The sequence below is a fragment of the Lutra lutra genome, chromosome 5, assembly GCF_902655055.1.
Source record: "Lutra lutra chromosome 5, mLutLut1.2, whole genome shotgun sequence".
Lineage (NCBI taxonomy): Eukaryota > Metazoa > Chordata > Mammalia > Carnivora > Mustelidae > Lutra > Lutra lutra.
Genome location: NC_062282.1, coordinates 108,719,823 through 108,737,613, shown reverse-complemented (window position 1 = coordinate 108,737,613; position 17,791 = coordinate 108,719,823). Strand labels below are relative to the sequence as shown.

Below are 17,791 nucleotides of genomic sequence, written 5' to 3'. Positions count from 1 at the left end.
TCGGTCCCTGAATCTTCTTGTCTGTCTTTTCCAGTGGACTAGGGGCATTCTTAGGAGCCAGGGTCATGTCTTTCTGCTTATCATCCCTGGCAGCTAGCCTAGGACTCAGTATATAAGAGGAACTCAATAGGTATCTGCTGGAGTGAGTATTTGTATATTCTTACTCTCACATTTTAATCGTAAAATAATAAAAACCCCAACGCACTGGAATACCAGCTCCCTGAATTATGTAAGAGCTGGTTGTGACAATGCAGACCTCCATTTTCTCATATCTTCAGAGTATGAAGAAGAACTATACCTATCTTAGGAAAAATGGATGCAAAAACCCAGTTTTAGCGTCTTTTTTTTTTTTCTCTTTATCTAATACATCTGTGTTAGGAGGATGGTTGGTTTTGTTTTTTAACTCCCAGTCTGTAAGCTAGTACTGAATGGTTAACACAGCTTCTCGCCCACCCAGTCGAATCCCTGGACTGACAGCCTTTCCCAGATCACTTACGAGGGGCAGGCAGCAATTCTTCTCTGCATGCCACCTCACAACATACCAAAAAAAAAAAAAAAAAAAAAGAAGAAGTGGGTAAGTTACTTATTATCCATCATTACGGTGTGGGAAAGAAATCAGAGTGAAAGGGAGACAATTAAATGTTGATATGACTAAGTATAGTAAGTAACGAAGGGGCAGGTTGACCAGTGGTGGCTGTGGTAGTCAGAGATGGCTTTGTAAGAGTGCATTTTATAGAGTAGGTTGGGAATCGAGTAGAGAGATGGAGAAGAAAGCATTTCCAGGTGCAAACCAGCATGAACAACCGTCAGACAAGGATGTGGAGCCCATGTGTGTCGGGAGGAATCAAGCCTGAAATGAGCTCGGAGGGTATGCTGACGCTAAAAAGGAGCAAGGGGCCAATTATCCCTCATCCCTCTTCCTCCATGTGCCATTGTGCTGGTTATGAAGCGCATTCAGGTTGACTTTCCATTTTGGTCTCCTCCTTGCTCTTTTTAGGTGGGTGGGATGGGTATTAAGGGACCCTTTAAACATAGAAATGGTAAAAGATGAAGATGAGGACAATTAGCCCAAGTCACACAGCTGGCAGCTAACCAAACTCACAGTCTAGATCTCTACACTTGTATTTCACAGACCCGAGAATTGCAGTTGCTCTCACAAATCACACGGCTGAGGACCAAAGAGGTGAAGGAAGTTTTCCAATGCTACACAAAAGCAGAGTTTAGGATATTGGCTGGAAGCAGTTTTAACCGGCCTTATTTCTGCTTGAAGGGGTTTTGCATTATATTAACTGGAGAAGAAACCCAGAGGCAAAAGCCTCATATTGCAGAGTAAGAACTGTTACTTTGAGAAAACAAAATATTTTCTAATGTTTTATAACTGTTGGGATAACAGTCTGTTATATAGCTGCATTCTTAAAAATGGAAATTTTTATCAACCAAAAATTAAAATTTTTTGTTAAGTGGAAATATTCTGAAAAGGAAGAGAGTAGCCCGAGGAAAGGGATCTCTCTGGGGAGGGAGGTCTCTAGAATCTAGAAGAGCTTTTCAGAACTTTTTCTTGCTACTGATGAGTTTTAAGGTCTTCATCAATCAGAGGGGGAAAAAATTAACTTAAAAACAACACCAACACGGGGCGCCTGGGTGGCTCAGTGGGTTAAGCCGCTGCCTTCGGCTCAGGTCATGATCTCGGAGTCCTGGGATCGAGCCCCGCATCGGGCTCTCTGCTCTCTCGGGGAGCCTGCTTCCTCCTCTCTCTCTGCCTGCCTCTCTGCCTGCTTGTGATCTCTCTGTCAAATAAAAAAAAAAAAAAATCTTAAAAAAAAAAAAAACAACACCAACACCAACAAAAAACCTACACACTGTCCCTACAGTGACTGACTACTATCATCTCAGAATCTGTTAGCAGTGCTCGCTTCGGCAGCACATATACTAAAATTGGAACGATACAGAATCTGTTAGCAAAGAATAACTATTATTTCCAGACAGGTACACCATCCAGACAACATATTATTATAATTTATTTAGTTTTTTGTTTTGTTTTGTTTTGTTTTGTTTTACCCTAGGAATGACATGGTCTGAGAAATGACTTGCTGAGAGATCTGTGTTTACGTTAGGGAGAGTGGGGGTGGGGGTGGAAATCCCTGAAGAAGTTGAAAAGATGTTAAGTGGTAAATACCAAAATGCCCAGCAAGCATGTAAGCAGGCTCTCATCCCAGCATGAATATGTGCAGCTCAGCATTTTAAAATTTACTTTTAGCTTTTCTAGCAGTTTGAATTAACCCGTTCTCTACTTCGGCTCCCTGTGTGAGAGATCAGCCCCGAACCTACAGACTAAAAGCACAAGCACAGTCTTCTGCAATTGGCCAGCAGATAATCCCCTCTCCCCGACCGACAGACCGATGGACCGACCGCTTGCTCTGAGCAGGCTGCCTTGCAGACACATCTCCTGAATATTCCTCCCGACCAGGAGGTTCAGGGCAATGCCCAGTGTTAGGAAGTAAGTCCAGCTTGTTGGAGCTATACACAGAATTAGAAAAGGCCTGTTGGGAGACCCAAACAATACGAATAAATACCACACCAACAGTACATCCAGACCAGAAGTTCTCCAAAAGCAGGTGTGTCATAATCACTCCAAAGAGGCTGTTCCAGGAGGTTGACCCCAGCATTTGCAGTCATAAAAGATTCTCAGGTGACCCTGAAGTATATCCTGCATCTAGATTCTCTAAAGAGACAATTATATTTTTGTTTTAGTTTCAGCCCCTGGCAAGATAAAATGAAAAACAAAGCAAGCAACTCCAAACCAACAGTTCTAGATGAGGGACACAGCCTGTCGGTTACTGCAGAATTTGCTTCCAGTGGAAAAATAAATCCATGTCAAAATCTTGGTGAGTTGAACTACTGCATGGTATTTGTCCTATTAAAACCAGGGCTGGCCAGGTATGCTTTTGGTGTTCTTCATGCTGCAATTTCTAGGTTCTTTGGCTCAATGGAAGAAAGTGAAGAACAAGAACAAAACAAAAGCTATGAGAATAAAAGAAGGTTAACTGAACAGTAAAGACTTATTTCAAGAATAACAATTCTGAAATAAAATCATCCACTCCTGTAGTTGGGTGAGTGTTATTATAGCAAAGTCCAATGCTTCCTAAATGCTTGGGCACAGGTTGGTCAGGAACCTAAACAAACAGTTCATATTCAGCCGTTATTATTAAAGATGAAAGAAGACTTAATATTTGATGGGGCCAGTAGTGACCCCAAGTGCAACAGAGACAACAGGATCTTTATAATAGCAAAACATTCAGCGCAGGCTTTCCTTTTTACCTTGTCAAGTGACACTTCATTCATCCTGAGAGGCGGTTCTGGCATAACTCAGAGGTAGATTTAGCCCAACAACTGGCCCTACAACGCTCAGCCATGACGTGATATAGTTGACACTCCTAGGAAACAAGTGAAAACACACGCAACTCTAATGTTGGATGAGTGGTGGAAAATTACCACCAACAGAAAAGACGAGCTGACTTCGAAGGTGTGTGCCCACCACGTGGAATCCCAGTCATTTCCAAATGTTAGCTCCATTGCGGGTCAAGGACTTGAGATCCAAAGAGACTGAGGTAGTTAAAGGAGGAGTCAAGGCATTAAGGCTCCTGACTCCTCTTGGTGATTCCAATTTGACAGTTAAAATTTACCACATTTGCTAAGGTAGCAGAGGGAGTGGTTAAGAACATGGCTCTGAGGTAAAAATGCCCGGGCTCAAATCCCAGTTCTACCCCTTAACAAGCTGTGTGAACTTGGCCAAGTCATTTAACCTCTCTGTGCTTTAGCTTTCTCCTCTGTAAACTGGGTAAAATAATGGAACTTAGCTCAGGGGTGTTATAAAAACCCAACATATTAATATATCTAAAATACCTAGAATAGTGCCTAGCACACAGCGAAAATCAATAGCTGTTAACCATTACTATTATTACAAAAAATATTTCTTTTTTAGCTTAGCTTTTAGAGTCACATAAAAAGATTTACACTTTTAAAATAAGAGTAAAAGCCAATGTATCTTGATGGTTTTCTTACCTATTGATTTTTCGAGAATTCTCTAACACAGGAGTCATGAATTCATTCGTCTTGCAGGGATGAAGTACAAAGAAGGGTTGTCCAAGCACTGGGTGCTCCTGTAGGAATCAGAGTTGGTCCGGGATAGCCGGTGTGAGTTACTTTGAAAAAGTTAAAACGCACAATCTGGTTTGTTAAAATAAACGTGTATTTTAAATTCCAAGTTACTAAATTAAGATACAGATCAATTTCAGTTTTGAAATGTAATTCATAATCCAAACATGAGAAGAAGCTGGAGAGAAGGAGTTAGGAATTGATAAAGTAGTATAGTCAAGGACAGGAGGCTACACGGCTTTTTTTTACACAATACGAACTGTAGATCAATTTTATCCGTTCCCTTGAACTCTTTGTCAATTGGTGTTTCTCTTTGGCTTATAATTATTCTCCAGTTTTCCCTCAAGGATGTCTGCGAAGCCCAGAAGCCTGACCATTTGAACCACGCATTTCATTTGCCTCTTTGCAAGGGGACCAAAATCTTCCACATTTTTTTTTTTTTTTTTCAGAAACTAGGCCAACATGTTGATTGTTTTGAGCCTGACTGTACTGCAACAGGCATACTTTCGATGGGTAAATTGGCAGGGGGACGAGGCAGGAGAATGGCCTGCATTATTTAAATTGCTATACTTCTGTTTGTCTGTCTGTCTCTCTTCCTGAGTTTATCTGTTTCTATCCTTCTGTCTTTTCCAAGCTTATAGGGCAGTTTCTGGAAGTCAAAAGCCCATTCGATGGAATTCCACTGCCTTTGTAAGAGAACGACTAGACAGAAGTACAGGTCAGATGCAGCCAAGGTCGGGGAATGCACATCATTTGACAAACAACAGGGAGCCCTAGGAGGTTTCCATGTAGCGAGTTACTTCGAACAAATTGTACTGACGCTAAAGCAACTATTCACAATAAATTTATTGGTTGTTTACATTGTAGACTCACCATTATGCCAAAGACTGCAACCGCAAATACTACTATGGTCTAAATGTTTGCATTTCTCCAAATTCATATATTAAAATCCTAATGCCCAGGGTGACGGTCTTACAGGAGGTGGGGCTTTGGGAGGTGATTAGGTCAGGAGGGTAGAGCCCTCCGGAGTGAGATTTAGGACCTTATAAAAGAGACCCCCTAGGGGCACCTGGGTGGCTCAGTGAGTTAAGCCTCTGCCTTCGGCTCAGGTCATGATCCCAGCATCCTGGGATTGAGCCCCACATCAGGCTCTCTGCTCAGCAGGGAGCCTGCTTCCCCTCTCTCTGCCTGCCTCTCTGCCTACTTGTGATCTCTGTCTGTCAAATAAATAAATAAAATCTTTAAAAATAAACAAATAAATAAAATAAAATAAAATAAAAGACACCCTCTAAACGCTAGCTCACCCCTTTCTGCCACGTGAGGACACAACAAGAAGTGTGCGACCTGAAAGAAGGCCTTCATGAGAACAGACTGGCACCCTGAGCTCAGACTTCAGAATTGTGAGGAATACATTTCTGTTGTTTATAAACTACCCAGTCGATGGTATTTTGTTATAGCTGCCCAAGCAGTCTAAGACAAATACCTACAGAGACTGCACAGGTGACCTGAAGGAGCGAGGTCAGTTGACTACACCAGCTGGTGACAGGGACCGTGGGGGCCTGGAGGGTGCTCCCAGCCAAGACTAGGCTTGCTACTCTGCTCCAGCCAATTGTGCCATGTGGGAATGCAGGTTCTGTGTGCCAGGTCTTCCCGTTTGTCAAAATAGCCTAGGAATCCAGATTTTTATGTAAAGCCTTCTAAATTTAAATTTTGGCACTTAAAAAAAAAAAAAACCAACATAGACTGGGCCAAATAAAACAAGCCTGTTGGCTGGATTTGGACTAGGGGCCTAACTTCTTCTCTTGGCTTCTTCTCCTCTTCTCAGCCAGTCCAAGGAGGAGCTGAACTCAGAGCATCCCTGGAAAGAATTACGTGTGGTTGTTGCTGCTAACTCTGGCCTCGAACTCCAAAACACTCACGTCTATGTGCATGTGCACAAACCTACTCATGGGAAATTGGAGGCACCTCCACTGTGTATTGGAGACACTGGGTGTGGAGGTTTGGGGGTTCATGAGGATTGAGGACTGGGTGTAGGTCGGTGTAGGTCTCCCAAGTGCCACCACCTCCAGAGTCTGTCCAGTGGCCTGACTCTTACAGCAGAGCCTGGGCTCCCTCTTTTCTGCTCTTTCACTACCCCTCCCTCCCATCACTGAGCAGACCCTGAGGTCACACCCCAAATGTGTGATGCCTATAGCAAGTCCTTCTGTCCAGCTTGATTCTGGCTCCCCTTACCTGCCTTAAACTAGTATTTATTAATTCAACACACCTCTACTGATCATCTCTTACGTGTCTGCCAGGAACAGCTCTGGATATGGTGACAGAGATCACTGTATCTCAGAAATAAACGAAGTCCCTGATCCCATGGAACTTACATGCCAGTGCAAGAGACAGCCAATAAATACACAGAACAAATAAAGAAACAAGATAATCCAAATAATAGTAAGTGCCATGAACAAAATAAGAAGGGTCCCTTGATTTTGAGAGCACTTGGAACCCAAAAGCTCCTTCTTGTTAAATAAATCTTTTTAAGTATGTTGTTCATCATGACCACTCTTCTAGCAATGTGTCAAAAACATCCATAATCACTTCCATGGTTAAACTGTATATGGCCAACACCCAACACTTTCTCAAATGCAACAGCTTCTCTTAGTTATGGCAAATTAACCAAACCATTAATTGCTTTTCAAATACTGGTGGAAAATTAATTTTAAAAGTACCCCCAAATCCTTGTTTCTAAATATGTAAGACTACTGAATACCTTAAGACATAATCACCTTAGTTATTATGAATGTAATAATCATTATATAATGTAGAAAAATAGTTTCCCTGATGTGATTAGAATTCATATATTCCCTTATTCACTTAGCAAATATTGTCTTCTTGCCTGATAATTTTATAATGACTTAACCCTAACTCAAGGCAAAAGGATCCATAGTTTAAAAATGTGATTAATCTTAGAGATATCCTAATGCTGCAGAAGTGAGAGAATTCAAAGTTAGCCTTATGACCTGAGCCAATACTCTGCTTTCAGTCACATTCAATCCGTTACTTCTGCAAGTCAGGCAATTTGTTTTCAAGGCAAGGTAGAGAATTTACAAATAATTCAAGCCATCTGATCAGTGTAGACAATCAATCTGGATAATATTCTCCAAAAGCCATTTTTCTACAATGGAGATTGTTTAAGGCTCATGCTATCTGGAAAGATTATCTGTATTTTCTACTTTCTCCCTCAGACAGCCAGAATCAGAGATGAAAGCCGTCTTTCATTTTTAGTTTGGGAATTATGTGCAGGAGTTCAAAAAAAATCTAAAATCCTACACCTTATTTGTTTAACATACCATTTTCAGAAATGGAAGAACATCAAAACTGTCAGGATCTTTTTAGTGACATTTCTTAGATCAATTCAGAAGGTAAATTTGTGTGAAAGTGCTACCATCTGCTGTCAGTACTAATGAACTGATGCAAATCTGCACTGAGAAAAATGTCAGTGTGGAAATACATGCAGCCAATGAACTGTGTTAGGCTTACAACTCAATAAACACTTCTACTGGAACAAAGTTCTGCTAAATGGTTTTCCGTGAAAATAGAAATGATGGGTCAGATTTCTATCTCTGTAACTCCAGAGGAGTTATATAGGCACATTCTCCTATGAAATTTAATTTAGCAATGGTTAAATGTTTCATAAAATAAGTCTGACATGAATACTGTGAATTGGTTTCAGAACTATTAGATATGACTATCACAAGGAAATGATAATACTGCACCTTCATTCTTACATCTAATAAAGGGGATGAATTTCTTGGTTCGTTTCTTAATTTTCCTGGCTCTCCAGGAGGGCACAAACATAATTTCACATACTGAGCTTTCATCCAGTTTCATATTCCAGACTGATCAAATTTGCCTTCCACTCAGGGTACATTCCTTAGAAATGGAGAGGATATTTCCTAAGCCTGCTTCCTCCAGCAGGGAAAGGAACACAGCTATTGAACAGTTACAGAATGAGACGCTGTACTAAATGCTTTGCATGGGGGTCACCTATCTGAGTAATTCTTTGAGGAAGGCTTTCTTTTTGCCACTTTGGGGAATGGGTTCAAAGGGATTACGTTTAAAGTCACCCAGGGAGTGAGAGGTGAAGCACTTCCAAAGTCCAGTCTTACATGGCACCCCCTCCCCCCACTGACCGGAGGGGGCAGCAAGGATGTTTAATCCTCTCTAGTCCACCTCTTCCAAAATCTATTTGTTTTTATTTTAAAATAATGTGCTTTCATAAAATTATAAGAGCAATACATTTTCTGAGAGAGCTCAGAAAATACAGAAAACAGCAGAGTAAAAGCAAGATAATCTAAAACTGCCCAACTCAGATTTAACCACTATTTGGTGAATTTCAAACTTTATCATGGGCCCACATGTAGTTTTCTATTGCTTTTTATTCATTTGAACAGATAGATGTTTCTTGAGAGCCAACTACATGCCACTCCCTGCCATACGTTTTTTTGTTGGTGTTTGTGAAATTGCTTTGTCTTCTGTTTTACAGACTTCTGTACTTATTTCTATTTTTTTCCCTACATATATTTTGTTTGGATTTATTTTGTTGTTCTTAATTTTTAAATGTTCCATGGGTGCTTAAGAATTACATATGAAGAATATGGAACCCTGAGTTGTTGCCTACAGTGCTCTCCAGGTATTACTAGATCAAGCTGGGTTATTGTGTTATCCACGTTTTCTAGACTTGGATCCACTTGATCTACGAATTTTCAAGGAAGTTCAGATCTCCCCTCTAATAGCGGATCTGTCCATTTCTGTTTGTGGTTTGTCAATTTTTGCTTTATATATCCTGAAGCTGTTTTATTTAAATGCATATATTTTCCTAGGGAATGAAGCTTTAATACAAAGTGATCATACTTATCTCTGATTATGCGTTCTGCCCTCCAAAAAGAACTTTTGATAAAAATATAGCCATACCAACTTTCCATTTACCTTATGCATTTAAAATATTATTTGCCTTTCAACGAGTATCCTCATGTTTCATATAAATAATATATTTCCCATAAAAATAACACTGACAGGTTTTTAAGAAAGCCACCTTTATAATCTATCTCTTAAATGGAGTGCTTACTTCACTTATAGACTTTGTGATCCCTGGTATAATTTAATTTGTTCCAGTGTATTTTAGACTTTTTTTTTTTAGAGAGAGAAAGAGTACATGTGCAGAAATGGGGGGAAGGGCAGAGTATACGGTGTGGACAGGGGTTGGCAGAGAGAGAGGGATTGAGAGAATCTGAAGCAGGTTCCACGTTCATTGCAGACCCTGATGCCTGGCTGGATCTCATGACCCCGAGATCATGACCTGAGCCGAAATCAAGTCAAATGCTTAACCAACTGAGCCATCCAGTTGCCCCTTAGAGTTTTTTATTCTATTTTTAAAAAAATTTTTTATTTATTTGAGAACAAGAGCAAAAGAGAGAGAGCACAAGCAGGAAGAGAGGCAGATGCGGACTCCCCGCTGAGCAGGGAGCCTGACGTGGGGCTCGATCCCAGAATCCCGGGATCATGAGCTGAGCTGAAGGCAGACGCTTAACTGACTGAGCCACTCAGGTGCCCCTTCCTTATTCTATTTTTAATGTTTCTTTTGCTTTTCATTTTTCCTCCTTTGCTGCTTTCCATTGGATTGAGTATAGGCTCAATTTTTTTCTCATTGTTTTTTTCTCTTTTTATGAATTTGAAATTATCCCACAATCTTTAAGTAAACGTTTGACTTGATAAAATATAGTTACTCAGTACATTTGCCTTTTTCCCAAATAATTCAAGTGCCCTGGGGTGTTTAACTCTGATGATTCTTTCCTGATATCTGCACTATCATAGTCCAGTATTTCAGCTGTATCTTTTGTTTCTTAATCCCATGAACTAGAAATTATTAATGTTTTGAACTCAGTGTTTGAAATTGACTCACATCTGACTATTCTTTTTGCTTGCCATTTTCCCCCTATATCTCAGGTATTCATTTTGGAATCATTTTTTTTTATCATTGAAATACGTCCCTCAGAACAACCCTGAGTGAAGATCTGTAGGCGGTAAATGCCCCATATTGTTAATGCTTTATCTTGCCCTCATTTTTTGAAAATAAGTCTTTGTAGGTAAAAAGTTTTAGGTTACAATTACATTCTCTCAACACTTTGAATATATTATCCCCTTTTTTTCTCCTGGCTTCCATTTTTGTCTGTTTGGAAGTGAACTTTCGATTACATTGTCACTTCTTATAAGATCTTCTCTTTCCCTACTAAAATGTATCCACGTGTGAATTCCTTCTCATTTATCCTGTTTGGATTCACTGAGCTTTCTGCATCTGAATATCAGAGTCCTTTCAGCAATCCTAGAAAAGCCTCAGCATTAGCTTTTTGGAATATTCATTCTGTTTCATTCCCTCTAGTTCCTTCTTCTGGAACTCCTATTAGACACATCTTTGTCCTCCTCCCTCCCTAGTGTCTCTTAGCCTGCTATATTTATCATCTTTCTCTTAATTTTTTTCTACAATGTGTATAATTTGTTCAGAGTCTTCTTCTAACGCATCAATGCTTCCTTTAACTATATTTATCTGCTTTTTAGTTTAGGCCTTCTAATTAGATTGCTTTCTTTTCAAAAGTTCTATTTGGTTGTTTATTAAATTTACCTGATCATTTTTGATAGTCTTTTCTTCCTGTATTTTTACTGTCTGTATTTTCTTCCATTTTAATAATTATATTCAACATATTTATTTGTATTTTTGCATCAAAAATTTTTAGGATATGAATTTGAGCATCTGATACTACAGTTTGTTGTTTTTGTTAAGCTTTGGCTTCTAGTGGCTTGTTATAAATTCTGTACTTTTAAAATTGTGACCTAGTAGAATTATAAACGCAGTAATTCTTTGAGGCCTAGTATTATAAGTGCATCCTTCCACAGAAGTTCACATATGCTTTTTTCTGATGCCTAAGGGTGGGGAGGGAAGAAGAGGTATGTTTAAGAAATTTCTTTTACTCTTCTTACATGATTTACACAGAATTAAGTAAAGTAGAAAGGGTCAAATGGGTAAAAGGAAAAAAAAAACTTTATAGAGAATGATGGGGAGGCATGCTATTTTCAGCAAGTTGGTGAGGGAAGGCTTCTTTGCAGAGGTAACGTTTGAGCAGAGAGCTGACCAAGAGCTGACCAAGAGCAAGCCACGTAATTCTTTGGAAAATGAGTAATTTCAGCTTGGGAACAACAAGGGCAAAGACCTCAAGATCCTCCTGAGGACGAGTGCTTGCAGTGCTCAAAAAACAGTATGAAGACAAGGTGGCCGGGTGGAATGAAGGGTGATCGTGGCAAAAGGAAGCCAAAAGGTAAGATCATGGAGTGCCTTGCAAGGCATGGAAAAGATTTGGAGTTTTATGATGAGTACAATGGGGGAGACTTTGGGGAGATTTTGAAGAAAGTGACATATTCTGATTTACAGTTTCAAATATTAGTCTCGATATTGGAGAAGGAGAAGCAGAAGAGCAGCTAGCACGTGGTGTAGTAGCTCAGAGAGGAAGGTGGCCTGCACTAGGTGATAGTAGTGTGGGTGGGGGAGAATGGTCAGGTTTGAGATTTATTTTGAAAAGAGAGCCACCAAGATTTGTAGAAGGATTCAATGTTCTGTGTGAGAAAAAAGAAAGAGCCAATAATGACTCCCAAGTTGAAATGTCTGCTCCTGTTTTCTTGACTCTTTGTCTAGTGAGGATTTGCAGGGGGTTTCTTATTAATGGGTATTCGCTCTTCCATAACTTGTGAGGACACTAATTCTTTTCATTCACTCAACCATCACTGTGAGTCATGCCCTAGTTCAAATATTAGTATTAGAGTGGTACACAGACAAATAACACCAGCTCCCATAAAAGATGCTGTAATATTCAAAATACTTTAAATTTCTGGATTGTTCATTGTCCTTAAATTTTGCTCAGGAGATTTACATGTGGAATATAATATTAACTAAGTAAATCTATATTTTTTCTTTCATTTCTTTTATCATTTTTATGTTTAAAAATCCTATTCAGAATTAGAAAACTGGGTATTTACTTATATTTATGTACAGTTTATCATTAAACTACTTGCTGTTCCCCAAATACACTATTCTTCTTACCAAACCTTCGTACATGAGGTTCTCTGTACAGAATACCCTTCCACCCCTTCTCACCTACTCATGCCCATTTCCCTCCCACAGATCTCAGCTTTCTTTTACCCCAGTCCTGCACCAGGTGCCCTCCCTCTGTGTTCCCACTGCACCTCCTGCTTAAGCCTACTGGTTAGTTCCACACCATTCTGCCTAGGTAATAGTTTACAGGATTCTTCCATTACTAAACTAAAATTCCTTGAGGGCAGTGGAAGGATTCTGATTACTATTTTAATCTCAGCATGCGTAACAGTGCCTTTCACCAAGTAGGCACTCAATAAATGCTAGTGGAATCACTGTCTAGACAAAACATGCTACTGTGCCAATGTAAATTATCAGCATATGCTGCCTGTTTTATAAGGGGCATATTTGTGGGGATGCCCTAGTGGCCCCCTATGGGGCTCTGGGGATGTTCAAGGAAAAGAAACACTTTCTCACCTTGTCACAAAACCAGGGCAGTACCTTCTGTACATTTGTGAGTCTCTAGATAAGAACTTCAATATCTGTTTTTCCAAGTATTTCTTCCAAAATGCATCTCAGAACAAAGGAGAGGGTCTAGAGGCACGCCAGGAATAACTCTCCATATAAAAACTTATGTCGACTGGGGTACCTGGGTGGCTCAGTCGGATGAGTGGCCAACTCTTGATTTTTGGCTCAGGTCATGACCTCTGAGTCCTGGGATTGAGCCCTGCATTGCAATGCATCCCACTCTGTGCTCTGTGGGTAGTCAGCTTCAGGATTCTCTCTCTTCCTCTACCCCTCCCCCTGCTCACTCTCTCTCAAATAAGTAAACGAATCTTTAAAAAAAAAATGCCAACTATGCAATACATTCTAAGATCTATGTATTGGCTTCCATGGTGTTTATTATTTCCAAAAAATAATACCTTATATTACTACTGAAAAAAATTGATGTGCCAAGATGCATATTTTAATTCTCTGAGTTAGCCTACCCCCTGCCACACCACAGTATCCCCCTAAGGTGTGTTACCCAGACTAAGAAACTAAGAAACACTACTAAAATATATAATAAACTCACGAATTTATATGTAACTCACTCCTGTATCAGTTCACATGTTTTTGACGAATGTGTTAATAAATATCACTGAATACCTATTGTGAGTGAGACTCCATGCTAAACATTCAACCATCTATCTATCCATCTGCCCATTCATTTACTCAAAGCAATATTTATGGAGCATAATTCTATATGCCAGCCACTGTTGGCATACTTGATATAAGCATACTTGAGACAGAAGCAAAATCTGCTCTCATGGAGTTTGTAGTCTAGTTTTAGGTAGTAGAAAGATATAAAAGAACATCCCATTATTTCAGCTCCTGAGGTTTATAATCCAGCTGTACCCCCTCCCCCACCCCATACTCAAAGTCCTGGTTTGGACCTCTGGGGAGAGAATTTCAAAGGTCAAATACATTTTTCACCACTCAGTCCCCTCCACTTAGGATTTCTAAAGAGAATGGGAAAAGCGATCCTTAGGGAGAACAGAAATTTCATTTGGCCTGATGCTGGGAGTGGGGGTAGTAGTGAGACTTGTGAGCAGAAACCAGAAAAGCTGGCAGAGAGATACCCTCTGTGGGAGGGATTTTTCTTTTCATCATTTAGAGAAGAGACATGAGGAGGCTTCCCACTCCAGAGAAGACTGTAGGGATCTCAGGGACACTAGTGGAGAATGAGAGGTTTCCCGCTGTGAGATGCTGGGGATCCTGAGGAAGGCCGGCAGCGCTGGAGGCCAGAGATGAGCTTGCCAATAAATGAGAGGCAGCCTGGGCCATGGACCCATGGGTGGAAAGACTCTTTGTTTCCCGGAGTGGTACTCATGGTGAGATCCTGATGCCTCCTCAACTACTATTTCATTGTACCGTGAGGGGTTTCCATAACACTTGTGTTGAGTATAGTGTAGTCGGAAACACCGGGCTGTACACAGGGTGTATATTTTTATGAGCTCAGAGGGACCTGGACTCAAATGGAAGAGGACAGCTCCTCCCCACTCCTTATCTCTCCCCTTGCTTATTAGGGCACCCACGGTTCAAGGGTTATAGAAATCACTGTAACACATAACAGATTGCGCAGCACTCAGAAGGTACAAATCCAGGAATATAGGAATTCAGAGAAAGGAGAGGTCAGTTCGGACTGGTGGGAGGCAGCAAAGACTTCCTGAACACATGGTACTTCATCCGGTCCAGGCCTGAAATGGCTGGCAGGACTTGGGGTGCGGGAAGAGAAGCCTGTGGTTGAAGGTTCTAAGAAAGAAAGAGATTACTCCAAGTTTAGTGGGGAGGGAGTTAAGTGAGGGGCACACAGACTTCCACCTTTTAGGTAGGACTGAGAAGTTTGGTAAAGTTAGAGAAGAAAAAAAACGCCATTTTTGTTTAGTGTGTTGGCAACACTGTTAAATAACGGAAGCGACCCCTGTCAGATCCAAAGAATTCTCTGGAAGTAATCAAGACCTAGCCAAGGCAAAGAAGCAAGGCTTGAAGTACAAGCAATTCTTTCTTACAGTTTTGAAAAGAGACAGGGAAAAACAGGGTGAGGAGAGAAATATCCCAGGACAGACACCTATCCCAAATGAGTGTGTGAGAGATTACAGATACAAGGACAGTGAGAGAATATTTAAAAATAGATTCAAGTGGGAACGAAATGCAAGTCTTGCCCATGTACCCTGAAAGGTTAGCAAGTCTCTCCTTGTTTTTTGGACAGGCAAGGGGAGCTCAGGGAAGCCACATTTGGCCCAAGTTGCACCTGTTGACATTTTGTGGCCAGTTAATTAGGAATAAAATCTTAACTGTGTTTGCAAAGGCAGATTTAAAAAAAAGGGGGGAGTTCTTCAAATTCATATGCTGCACAGAAGCCACCAGGCTTCCTAGAATATTTATTTAAAATTACAAACATCACAGCAATAGTTCTTATAGACACCACCTCCTCTGCTAACAAAAACTTTCCTTTCTTGGCTCCAGAGGGAGTCCAGAAACTAATTCTCCCACTCCTACATACATCTACAAAGGGCTCCCTCCCTGGGCTGCTGACAGTCCTAACTCCAACTCCTGGATTAGAAAGCAGAGTTTGAATATATTTATAGACTCGATATAGGTTTTTGCTTTAAGCAACACCATTAATATGTCAGAATCCTGAGTTCCCAAACTTCTTCAGTTATCAATTTGTTGTACATTATTTAATCTCTCTGTATTTTGATATGCAAAATAGAAATAGCACTGCTGATACTTCATAGGGTGAGAGGAGATAACCAACAAGACCATTATGAAGCTTGCTGGGGGAAAAAGAGCTTATGTAAATGTCTATTAATTAAACAGGAACGGCTGCACAACTAGGTCAGGCATGATGATAAGACTGAACAACCCAACCCAGCCACCAGCATCAAAAAGAAGAAATGAACATTTAATCCCGATAGCACTTGTTGGTTGCATTTTATAAAGAATATTAAATTGTAATATTCTGTAACATAATACACAGTAGCATATTTCAGAGTCTCCTCAAAGAATTCTTTGATGGAAGAGAAACTTATTAGAGACAACAGCCAAAAACAAAAACAAAAGAGCAAGCCAATTACTAATGAAGAACTTGTAAAAAGCTAATCAAAGCTCTCATCCAGAGAAAATGAGAAAATCTGAGGCTCAGAATGATTTTGTATATTGATGAGATTTTTATATAGCGTCATAGAAAGAAAAATAAAACAGATTTAAATGAAGACAAAAAGGACTCTAAGTCTCTGCTTAAAAACCTTGTTATGTCCCATATCAATGTTCTTATTAAAATGTTCTATTCTGGTGGGAACATCCATTTTTTAAAAAAATACCTGATGGGTCGTGGCATCTGTAGAGGACACTCTCGGTTTGCCTCTCTCTAGTCAAACCCTTGAGGGTTGGCAGGGCTAGACAGAACCCTCATTTAGCCTCCACCCATCCTGCAGAAAATTACTCAGAGGGGTGGCCTGTCCAAGGTCACAGCACTCAGAAATGATGGAGCTGAGACTCATGTCAGATTCCAGAACAGAACGGAGTCTTCCCCTGCCACTGCCAAGCCTGCTAAGGACTAAATGCAACACTTCGGCATGAAGCAACTTGCAGGCATTACATTTATTCTATTTTTGTCTTAAAGGAAAACAATTGGGAGCTTGTTCTTTCCAAGCATTAATTCTTTTTTTTTCCCTCTTCCACTATATTACATAATGGTGACCATTTTTGGCTTACTAAGTCTATTTCTGAGATACTCACCAAAACAGTGACACTATTTTAGAGCTGGGGATGTTGGGGGTATAATAGAGAGGTGAATCAGCAATCATAAAATTCAAGGATTTTCAAGAACAAACTAACAAACAACCTAATTCATTGATAATCAGATGTTAATATCTGAAAACTATTGTGCAGGAAAGATGTTTTATGAGCAACACAGAATAAGACAGCAGTCTGTTAGTCTAACTGCTTTTTAGAACGCTGCCAAACACAATTTTTTAAGGCAACAAAAAGACATACAGATGAATCTTCAAGATGATTTTTTAAAAAGTATCAATGCTCTTTTCAGATAAAATATAATCAAAGTAAATTCCTAATAAAAGAACCCTAGTTTACAGCTAACCGTTATGTATTTCCTTCCTGCTTCTTATCCAACTTTGGTAATAAAAAGATCCCTTTTATTCCCCGAAGCAGATTTCCCAGTGATTCAAGTTAAAATTAGTTTTACTCTTTAGAAGATCTCTCAAAAGAGACTCCATGAAGAAAATTCCTAAGGATGTGATAAACCTGTTACAAATCTGTTATTGCTTATTTAGTAATGAAATGTATTAGGCAAAGATATAAAAATTTAGCTACTATGAGATATTGCTCCCACTTTTTAGACTACTAATAATTAGAAATGAGGTAACAAAAACAACACTACTAATAGACCACAGTATTAAGAAACTACACTCTTCCATATAAAACTATAATCGCAGATTTTCCTCAGACAATTATATCCTGGTATTGTGCAAACAAGTATTTGGATAAGGATGGCAGCTACTTATTTTTAAAGATATTTTATTAAAAATGTAAGCAAAGTTAGGATTTAAAAAAATGTACATTCTAATCCCACTTTCCAACCAAATCCATTTTTTTTTCATTTCTCCATAGTAACTTCTGCTGGAATTTTAAGAACTGATTTTTATAGCTTGGATCTAGTTCAGTATTTTCTAGACAAGAAAGCCTAGGACACAAAAAAGAGAGTCTAAAACTGAAAAAGAAAACCGGTACCAGGAAATCCGCGCAGGCCTCCCACATGAACTCAAGGCTGAGCTCTGAGATCACTATTATTCTCTTACATGTCCCTTCACAACAGTGAAATCAATAAATCTTATGATTGTTTCAGACTAGGTCATCCTTGAATTTTTGTCTTTCCTTTCTCTTAAAGGTTAATTTCTTCCCAATGTTATTGTTATCTATCTACTTATCTTTCATAGTTATGTA

At 39.7% G+C, this 17,791-nt stretch overlaps 1 protein-coding gene across 14 annotated transcripts in view; it reads right to left on the bottom strand.

The window, feature by feature from the left end:
• Positions 1 to 1,989: 1,989 nt before the first annotated feature.
• The window catches only part of ATG10 (autophagy related 10), a 315,713-nt gene continuing 299,911 nt past the window's right edge, over positions 1,990 to 17,791 (bottom strand). For 9 of the 14 annotated variants that reach the window (XM_047730997.1, XM_047730998.1, XM_047731007.1 and 6 more), the window contains 2 exons: positions 4,063 to 4,160; positions 1,990 to 3,434 (listed from right to left, as the gene is read on the bottom strand). In XM_047730997.1, coding sequence (XP_047586953.1) covers positions 3,335 to 3,434; positions 4,063 to 4,160 — 198 coding nt within the window. In that variant the 3' untranslated portion in view covers positions 1,990 to 3,334. The remainder of the gene's footprint in view (positions 3,435 to 4,062; positions 4,161 to 17,791) is intronic. The other 5 variants (XM_047731001.1, XM_047731000.1, XM_047731002.1 and 2 more) reach the window with 5 other exon arrangements.